This window comes from Micromys minutus (genome assembly GCF_963924665.1).
Source record: "Micromys minutus genome assembly, chromosome: 1".
NCBI lineage: Eukaryota > Metazoa > Chordata > Mammalia > Rodentia > Muridae > Micromys > Micromys minutus.
In genome coordinates this window covers 27,953,323-27,964,242 of record NC_137969.1, presented here as the reverse complement: position 1 = coordinate 27,964,242, position 10,920 = coordinate 27,953,323, and the positions used below count along the sequence as shown (strand labels likewise).

The following is a 10,920-nucleotide window of genomic DNA, read 5'->3' as shown; positions in this document are numbered from 1 at the left end:
CTTCTGGACAGACACGCCCCCTTCCGCCCTCGGACGCACGCCCTTGTCGTCAGCGGACCAATCAGGAACGTGGAAGGCTGGGCCCGGAAGCTTCTGCGTAAGGCTTCGCCGGCGGGCCCACCCCCACGGAGTGTGTAGGCAGGCGCGCCAGGCCCACGGGGGTACACCGCTCCTGCGCCCGAAAAATCTGAGCCACGCTGTGCGTGCATGGCACCTTATGCCGGCGCCCTCGGAGGCCAGAAGTAGTTGTTGGATCCCCTGGAAGGGGACGTCTGTTCTATTCTTATCTCATTGATGGGGCTCTAGAGGCGAGGGGTTTTATGTAAGAAATGGTGCTTTCTCTTGTTCTTTCCAGTTATGAAGGGAAAACGAATTTTCAGTGGTATCTAACAGTATGTTTTTTTTTTCTAAACGCTAACTTGGAGACCTGCAGCCAGCTCTTGGATATTATTACCATTTTAAAGAGGTCAGCGAAGTTAAGCAACTTTCTCATGGGGCACGTTAACCCCGCAAAGGACTCACAAATTGTATGATAGAAAATCGAATATTTATACATCATTGACGTCAAAACCCATGACCTGGACATTTCCCCCCTACTTAAGGCCCTAGAAAAATGGCTGAACCTGGATGTAAAAACTGAAGGAAGGCAGCCCTGATTTTTCTTCTGCTAAACTCAGTTGTCTTCATCAAATGGATAAGCTAATGAATGCTTTAGATTATTCCCGAATAGGTGTTTAAATTCAGTTACAGCAAAGCCACTAAACAGAACCTTAGAAGTCACAAGTGTGGTAATTCAAGACAGACACCTCCCTTTGTCTAACTTTTCAAGAGCCTGAAAACACACACACAAACATAATACTGGTATGGAATTGAGTGTTGTAATTTAAAGGATTGAACTAAGTTTTTTCAAAATATCGCTGGAATCTCAGCATTTTGGAGTGTCCTGAATTCAAGGCCAGCCTGGACTACCTAGACCTTATTTTAACAAAAATAGCAAAACTACTTTTATGTAACACAGTATTTTTTTCAATTCCTAAAAAATATGGAATAAATATATTGTATACACCTTTTTAAAAAAAGGAGTAAAAACTAAAAACACCTTTGAAAAGAAGGTGGTGAGATGGCTCAGTGGTTAAGAGCGCTAGTTGCTCTTCTAGAGGACCCGGTTCAATTCCCAGCACCCAGATGGTATGTCATGACCATGTGTGTATGTGTGTGTGGGTGTGTGTGTGTGTGTGCATGTATGTATATTATTCATACTTATCCAGTTCCATGAGATCCCATGCTCTTCTGGCCTCTGAGAGCAGCAGGCAAGCACATGCAGTTAAAATACCCATGCACATAAAAATGAAATTTAAAATGGATATATAAGGAAAAACTGAATCTGTGTAGGTGCTGGTTGAGGCCAACAGGCATTGCTTTTCTTGTAATTGGAGTTACAGGGAGTCTGAGCTGCTTAGTGTGGGTGTTAGGACTCAAACTAAGGTCCTCTGAAGGAGCAGCCAGTGCTCTTAACTACTGAGTCATCTCTCTCCAACCCCTGAGAAATTTTATAAACTGGATTTGTCAGTGGCTTCTTGGCTATAACACAACAAAAGATAACAGAATTTCAAAATTACTTTTTTTTGCATCTATTAGGCATGCTATTTTTCTATTTATTACTTACTTATGTTAGTATGCCCAAATTACATTTAATTTGTTTAATGTGTATGTTTTGCCTGTTTATATGTATATGTACCATATACATGTATGGTTATATCTCCTGGAACTGGAGCTATAAACCATCCTGTGGGTGCTAGAAAGGACTTGAGCCTTCTGTAAGAGCAGCTATCATATGTTCTTAACCACTGAACTCTCTCTAGTGCCTAAATATTTTTTTAAAAACTTTTTATTATTTTAAATTATGTATCTGTGTGGAGATATGTCACAAGCTTGCAGGTGCCCACAGAGACCAGAAGGAGTTGCATTCCCCAGAGCTGGAGTTATACATAAGCTGCCTGGGAAACAAAGTCAGGTCTTCCGGAATAAAAACAGTACATGCTCTTAACTGCTAACTCTCCAGCTCTCAAAAGTCACGATCCTCATGTCTTGGCCTCCTAAGTACTGGGGTTACAGGTATGACCCACCATTGACCGTGACTTAAGATACTAAAGCCAAATAAGACCTTTCCTCCCCCACGTTTTTGGTCATGATGTTTTACCACAGCATTAGACATCTTAACTAAGACAGTGTGTTTTCAATGGTTTATACAGTTGCTATCAGCTTTCATATAAAGTTTTATGGTCAACTGTTTCCATCTATCTAAGGTGCAAGCTTTAGAAGCATTTACTTGTTTCTCTGTGTAGTCCTGGTTGTCCTGGAAGTCTCTCTGTACATTAGGCTGGCCTTGCTCTCAGAGATCCACCTGCCTCTGCCTCCCAGCTGCTGGGATTAAAGGCTGCTGCCACCATAGGGTCCACCTGGTAATTATTTGGCCACCATATATGGAGATGGAGCTTTTCTAATGTGGGCCTTGGGAAACAATGAAGATACAAACACTAATGATAATCTGGAGGCTAAATATAAAGCATAGTATTTGGATTGAGTTCTTTATGCAATAATAAAGGGAGAGAGAAAAGGAAGAGGGCAATAGGGAACGGAAGGGCAACAAAGGTAACCTTGAACTGCTGAGCCTCCCTCCACCTCTCCAGTGCTGGAATCGAAGTTATTCACCACACCTGGTTAACGTGGTACTGGGGCTCAAACCTAGATTTCTTGATTGCTAGAAAGCCCTCTACCAAACTGAACCAATCCACACCACAGTATATTTTGTTTGAAAGAAATATTAAGGGGTCAGCTAGATTCAAGGTCAGTCCCCAAAATCCACATGGTAAAAGCAGAGAATCAGCTCTACTAAGTTGTCTTATAACACATACACACACACTCACAGAGAGCCAGAGATAGAAATGGGGGGTAGGGAGGGGGAGAGAGAGAGGGGACAGAAAGATAGACATAGAGACACAGAGAGAAAGAGAGACAGAGAGAGAGAGAGACAGAGAGTCCTTGCCTACATGAGACCCTGTTTCAAAGATTCTGAAGAGGAGAGAAGACTCAGCAGTTCAGAGCACTTGTTGCTCCTACCAGAGGATTCAGATTTGGGTCCTAGTACCCAAATATCAGCTGACAAACTTCTGTAATTCCAGTTCCAGTGTATCTAGCACCCTCTTCTGGACTCCAAGGCACTCACACACAGTGCCCTTATATACATATACATAAAATTAAATACTCTTTTAAAAAGAGGTGGGCTACAGAGGTGTGTAAAGAGCTTGTACTGCTTATCTAGAGGACGTGAGTTCAATTCTGAGGACCCATGTCAACCACCTGTAACTCCAGCTCCCCATTTGGTACCTCTAGCCTTTGCAGGCACCAAATTCATGTGCACATAATCTCCCACCCCCATGTATACATACACACAGTTAAAAATACTAAAGTTTTAAAGGGGGTAGTAATATTTTTTTAAAAGATGGGTATAGTGACAGCTACTTGTAAATCTCAGGTGGCTGAGGCAGGAATACATATAGGAAGTACAAGACCAGATTCAGCTACATAGTAAGACCTTGTCTAAGAAAACAAAACAGAAAGTATGTGTGTGTAAAGGGAGAAAGGGGGGCTTTAGAAGAATTCCTACACAAGTTATGAGGGACTCTAAGGACTTTTACAGTCCCATACCCTCCTTACAGCTCCCCTCTCCCACTGAGGGCTTTTTTGGTCCCACACCCTCCAGGAAGGAGTTCTTCAACCTTATCTGGGCAGCCCCTGGAATGTAGGGCATAGGAACTGAGATGCAACCCATGTTGGCAGCAACTTAAAAGTGAACTAAACCCAGCAATGCTTGCATGCCTGGTCACCATTGCTATAGCCTACCTGTTACAAAGCATATGAAAACTGTACTGACAGAGGCCTCTCCTCTGGATGTAGGCCACCCTAGTGCACTGGACTAATAAACCTCTTGCCTTTGCATCGATCTCTGATCTCTCATCTCATTTCTGGAAGTCCCCAAGTAGTTAGGGCTTCATTCAAGTCTTACAGTTACATGTCCAACTTTACCATTCTGACATGTATACCCAAGTAGGTGATTCCAACCTGATGCCACGTCCAGTGAGCCACAGCCAATCAGACGATGCCTGCCCTGCAGTGCATGCCTGCTCCTGGAGCTGCACAGAGCACACACAGTGTGTTAGCAGAACCTAAGCAACTGATAGATACACAGGCCATTCAAGGCATAACAAGGAATGAGAGAGGACAGATTAGGCAGTCTTCAAATATTAAGAAGCCTTTTGAAATGGATGTGAGCAGGTTTGTGCTCCACTCACACATTGAAAGCCACTGATTCGTGAAGCCTTTCTGAGATGCCACCACCTAGTCACACACAGGGACCTAGTCTGAGAAATGTGTCCTTAGGTGTTTAGGTGTTTTGGTTGTGAGAAGGTCAAATTGTGAATGCCAGTAGTCCATTTACACAATCCTAGGTGGTACAGGCCTGTCATTCAGTGTCATCCCTCTGTGTTCAGAGGGATGAGGCTGGAACTGGAGCTGGACCCTGAGACCCTGTACATCCAAGGATACCACTTTACCAACTCAGCTAGGTTCCTGGCCCCCTGTGGCCTCTTGATGCTCTGAATAAGAGATGCTGAGGTTGCTGACTGTTATACCATAAGTTTGACTTTTTAACTAAGATTACATTGTAGCCAGGTGTGGTAGCACACACCTATAATCCCAGTACTCAGGAGGCAGAGGCAAGCAGATCTCTGTGAGTTCGAGGCCAGCCAAACAGTGAGTGCCAAATCAGCCAGGACTACATGCTGAGACTTTCTCAAACAAGAGTGTACTCTAATACAATAAAAACTTACACAGGGACTGGAGAAATGGCTCAGTGGTTAAGAGCACTGACTGCTCTTCCAGAGGTCCCGAGTTCAAATCCCAGCAACCACATGGTGGCTCACATTCATCTGTAATGAAACCTGATGCCCTCTTCTGGTGTGTCCGAAGACAGCTACAGTGTACTCATAATAAATAAATAAATAAATAAATAAATAAATAAAACTTACACAGATCAGTAAGCCATTTATTAGCACTATCAAGTGTGTACTGTACACAATGGTGCTACATTTTTACAAGACTGGCAATGCACTGGCTTGTTTGCACCAACACCAAGACCTGAGTAATACACATTATCACAGCTGTGACCTCAGTAGGCCACAGGAATTTTTCAGCTCTGTTACCATCTTATGGTAGTATGCAGTTTATTGACCAAAATGATGTTTAGGCGGTAAACAGCTGTAAATTATCAGATATTGTTCTAGGTACCAAAGAGACCAGGAGGGACTAGAGCTAAGAAAATACAAGGTCCTGATCTTGAGGGGCTTTTGTTACCATTATTAGCACAGACAGGGAGGTGGAGGTGTATCAAAAAGCCTTGGGGTATGTGGGCAGCAGACGTGGAATGGGAGGGGACCACGCTCAAGACCAGTGATCTGAGAATGCAAAAATCTGGGAGACATGATGGTGACCATGCAGGAATTCGAGGGAGGTCCTGGCACAGGAGCAGCAAGCACACCTACCAGGTGGGAGCATGTCTAAAACCGCTTGGAACATTGCTGGAAATTCCAATCTACTACCCATGCTCTAAAGAACAAAATAGCCTTGACAATTATCTGAATGGTTTTAAAGAAAAAATTTATTTCCATAAATTAATTCATGTAACAGTGGGCATTTAGAGTCACAAACTATCAAACAGAAAAGGAACTGTAGGGTATCATGTATTCTAGCATTACCAAAGATGGACACATTTCACTGAACTATTAGCCATGATAATACAGGAACACTTGGGACAGCAGCTTTCTGGCCCAGATCCCAGCTCAAGGGGCCTCTTGTTGAAAAATTCAAATCTAACCAACACCAGACAGTCTTATAAAGACAGAACAAGCCTCAGATTTTAGCATGCTGGGCTGAATGGCGGCTAAATGAGGACCCCAGTTTCACAACTAAGATAGCTTTTGCTGGTCAAAGTGCGGCTAAATTGGAATATTAATTCATTATGATTTGAAAAAAAAATTAAGTCTTCCTTCCTAGCCAGTTCTATACAGAAGTTCAGTCCAGGAAAGTAGCCCTCTCCTGACAAGAATCTAGGTGAGGACATTCCAAACCTCTGGCCAATTATTTATGCTTTGGATACAGCCACCCACAATGTGGTCATTAAAAAGGCCCTTTTCATGATACCAGGGGAAAAGCTATAGAAACAAACCAAGGATATTAAAGAAAGCACCAACTGCATACTCCCCTCCCCCCAGGTACTAGGAGGAAAGTATCACGACCTAAAAGTTGGTCTTGCACAGATCTTAATGCACATGGTACAGAAGAGATGGAGCCCGGTCCGGGGAGATCAAGGGCTGTGTCCATTTGGCTGCACTGCAGCCCTGGACCTGCTGCCACAGTCCTGCAGACTTGCTGCTGCTCTTAGCCTGGTGGGCAGAGGACACACCCAGGGGAAGGATGCCCAGAGAGTGGAATTGACCTCAGGCTGGCTCTGGAGCCCTCACAAAAGACCCTTTCAGGCAAAATTGTGGGGAAAACAAAAAAAGTCATGATTTTCACAGCTCTTGGAGGGGCACAAAGTTTAGGATTCACAGCACAAGTTTCTGAGCTCTTCAGGCTCGAGTAAGGCAAAAGCTACATCTCTTCCCACTGCACATCCCTCTCAGTCAGCTCTTACAGTAAGGGCAGCAGGAAAGACAGACACAATCTGCTTTAACAGGTGATGAGGTACATCTAGATGAATGGAGAGAGGGGCAGGACGGGACAGCAGGGAGAGGAAAAGAAGACAGGCACTAGTAGGAGGGAGGAGGCTGCTCTAGGGAGAGACTGAAAGGTGGCCAAGGAAATGTCTGAAATCTGGCTGGACCTGAGATTTCTCTTCTTCCCCCATAATCATTAAAACACTAAACTTCTGGAGGTGAGCTATAGCTAAGTACATTGTGCTTAATGGAAGCTTCTCATCACTTGGGTGGGAAGTCCCCATCCTCAGAAATTCTACCAGTTCACATTACAGACCAATCTATAGTTTTGGCAGGTGATACACCAGCAACCACTACCTCCAGTCATGGTCAGAGACCAAAGGTTCCAAGGACAGTAAGGTGTCCCTGAGGAGGGCTGACCATGGTGAAACATAACAGTAAGACAGGAGTAGCTGAGTCTGGACAGGCCCTGTGAACAATGTGTCTTAGTACTGAGGCAGAAGGGCCTCTGCAGGAGGGCAGGCCAAGCTGGCCTTCAGGCAGTTTTCCTCCTCCATTCCCAGGACAAGGATGGAGTTGGGTCTCCCTAGTCCTGTGCTCCAAGATGTCAACAGTCCAGACCAATGTTTCCAGCCTTTCACACACCACGCTAGTCATGGACAAATTCTGGAAGTCTGTCATGCTGGTAGTGCCCAAGGTGGTAAAACAGTTCACTGCCCACTAGCTTGCAAGCTGTCTAATGCACAGTGTCTCAGATGTACTTGTAGAAGGGCACATTGTATAACTCACTCCATTCCCTGTAGTAACAACAGGGTTCAGAAGCACCGAGTAAAAATCCTGCCCCAACAAGGGAGACTCGGGTGAACACAGGTCACATTTGTATGTTCTGGGCAACATGTGTAAAACAGGATCTGCATACATTGCTGAGGACCAGCATGCAAATTAGCCTGCTCTCTTCTAATGTTATGGAATCATAACCTTCAAGTTTCCACAGACAAGCAGGTGTGTGTTAACTTATTTAAACAGCTGAGGAGGTGAAGAACACGGTACGTTTTCTCCTGTTCATGTCCAGTTTACTGTTTCATGGTGGCCCAGACCACCAACCCACAAAGGAAAGGCACATAAAGACCCTGAACTGACACCCATCCTCCCTAGCCACTGACAAATGGGGAAGGAAAGAATCCTGGAAGCACTGGCCAACATTCCAGGACAGCACTGCTCACTCTTCCCTACAGGTGGACAGGGAAATGTCCCTGGACCAAGCTAGGAGAATGGGAAGAAATGACTATTGTTCAGCAGCTAGCCTGAGCATCTTACCCATCAGCCAAGCAATGTGGACTCTCTGAACTCTGAGCACTAGGTGTGAAGAACGAATGGGATACTGGGATCTGAAAACACAAGGAGGGGAGGGAGCACAGTGAAGACACAGTGGGAGGGTGAGCTCTGAGGGCCCACTGCTCAGACACAGCAGCCAACTGCCTGCAGACTCCTCTAGGCAAACCTAGAGAGCATACTACTTGTAGCATGCAAACATTTCCAATAGGTTTGACAAAGGACCAGAGTACGAGGCACTCTCAGAGAGCACCGGCTCTGAAATTTTGCAGAACCAGGCGTTCAAGCAGCTAAAAATGCTCTTGGCCTCTCACAGCACTGATCCTAACCTCATCATACATCAACATTTCAGGGAAGACCACACACTCCACCGAAACAGTTCTTAAGTGGTTATGAGAGAAATCTGCTCTTATGCATGTCACTAAACAAATACGTGGGTTCAGTGGGCAGGACTGAGGAGGAGGGTGAAAAAGTGCTTCCTCTAGTGAGCTACATGAAAAGCTGGAGAGGGGGAGGGGCTGCCTGAAACACATGAATGGGAACACTGCCCCTCCATGTGCTGATCAATGCCTGTCACATATTCTCCTAAGACATGTATTGTCTTTCTCCTTAATGTCTTACAAAATGGTTTAAAATCACATTTAGAGACCCCAAACATGCAGCAATAATACAAAAACAAAAAAAAGAAATAAATGAAAATAATCAACACCATAACATTAAAAAGTGCAACTTACTTTGGGGCCTGGACGGGCTCCCCTGGCACTAGTGACCCACAGTCACAGATGGGAGAGAAGATGGGAAAAGCCACAAACACACACAGACACACATTCTCTCAGAATAAAGGTCCTGGGCAGACAGAATCAAAGTCAGGAAACACACCAGTTCATCTTTCTCAATCACCAGAACAAGCTGGTGAGAACACACAGCCAGGTAGCCAGTCCTCCCCCAGGCCAGGTTTCTAAGTCATCTTGGACGAGCAGCACCATAAACGGAGAGGAACTTTCATGTGGATGCACAGACACTGAGTCCTTAGATTCCTAGTGTTGCTAAAGATGTGTGGCTTTTCCACCTGTGATGGGAGACGGGAAGGAGGTGGCCTGATGTCTTCAGGACCATTCCCAGGAGAAAGGGAGCATTCCTGAGGCTCTATACTCAGCAGTAGAATTAGAGGCCCTTCTTCACCAGCTTCTAAAAACGCTGCACCTTGAAATAAGTAAAAATTCATGAGCTGGGCATTGTGAGTGGTTTGGGCACAGGGATAAAATCAGAGAACCTCTCCCAGGGAGGTCTGCAAAAGTTCAAAATGGAGATCCCGAACTGTTCTCAGCAGCTGGCTGATGCTCCCGCTCCTCCTCCTTGGCAAAGAAAGTCTCCAGTTCCATCAGCTTCTGAATCAGAAGAGCATCTAGCTCTCGAGTCTGCAGAGCTGCCTTCTGGGCCCTGGTGAAGCTGCCAGCCAGCTTCACCTTACCTCGAGCTCGTCTCTTTCGAGGGACTGTAAAATCTTGGAATTCCAGAACACGCTTCCTTTTCTGCTGGCTGACAGAGATCAGGGTACCATTTCGTTCTTTGGGTTCCTCAAAGATGGTCTCTAAACACCTAAGGACAGAAGACAAATTAGAATTATCAACAGCCTGAAGCTACCTGCACTGACTCCCAACTCAACTGTATGCTGTGGCCAATTGCTCTTTCTATGCGTGAGAAAAAGCACACCTGTGGTTTTAACTACGTGCACAAAGTGTAAAATTAGAACTGAAGGGTGTACAGCAAGACTGAGGCTAGTTTCTCACACTAGTATGTGTAATACTGCCATTGCTTGTCACAGAGCTCCGGCTGGTCTTAAACTGCAGATTTAGCCAAGATGACTGCTGAGCCCTCTCTCTACTCCTGCCTCCCATGTGCTGGGATTACACATGCACTAACACCGGGACCAGGCACCTTTTACACTCGATGAGCAGTATGGATCTCTACCACAAACTTATTTTGGGTTTTCCTTCTGTGAACAGAGCTATTAGCTCACAGACCACAAATAAAACATTAAACAAATGGAAACGGGTGGCTGGGTCAGCTGGAGAACGTCTAACACATGAAGGGCCTGGGCTTCAACACCAGCATGGTCTTAAGTGGAAAGACAGGTATGGTGATGCAAGTCTGTGGTCTCTACAGGGAAGCTGAAGGACGGTTACTTGATTTGGGGATAAACCTTGAGCAGGCCTAGAATTTGTTAACCGGTGGTACATACCTCCAGCAATAACAAACAACGTGCACTGCCTGCACATTGTTTAGGCTCTTACCTAAAAAAGACCCTGAAGCTTGTTTTTATTTAATTAACATTGTCTGATTCAGTTTCAACAGCTATGCAACATATTTCCTTATAAGAATGGACCTAAGTTCAGTGAATGCCCTAATAGTCTCCGTTCCTGTCTTTCCGGTTACCTAGCAACGCTGCAATGAATTGTTTTCTAGAAAGAAATGTCTTCTAGGCAGAGCTCATTTTTTTAATCCCAGGACTCTTTTCTTTCAACGCAGACAAATCAGGCAATTTAGTACCCATCCCTGCTTTGAATCGATCTTAGAGCCAGAGTAGGCCAAGTGACACTGTATCAGTATCTGGGCTGAGATCATGGCTGAAGCAGTAGCTACAAGCCCAGATGAAACACGGCAGTGTATTCATCAAGACACCTGCAAAGCACACAGACAGCTATGTGGGTTCCACCCAGATCCCAATTCTAGCTACTTCTGAAGCCCAAGACTGGGCCGGACACGGGGCTGGTTGTAATACAGAACTCTCCATAGGCACACGCAGATGGATCTG

General features: G+C 45.1%; 1 protein-coding gene across 1 annotated transcript in view; it reads right to left on the bottom strand.

The window, feature by feature from the left end:
* Nucleotides 1–5,543: 5,543 nt before the first annotated feature.
* The window catches only part of PRR14L (proline rich 14 like), a 56,960-nt gene continuing 51,583 nt past the window's right edge, over nucleotides 5,544–10,920 (bottom strand). The window contains exon 10 of the mRNA XM_080917935.1: nucleotides 5,544–9,704. Coding sequence (XP_080774061.1) covers nucleotides 9,404–9,704 — 301 coding nt within the window. The 3' untranslated portion in view covers nucleotides 5,544–9,403. The remainder of the gene's footprint in view (nucleotides 9,705–10,920) is intronic.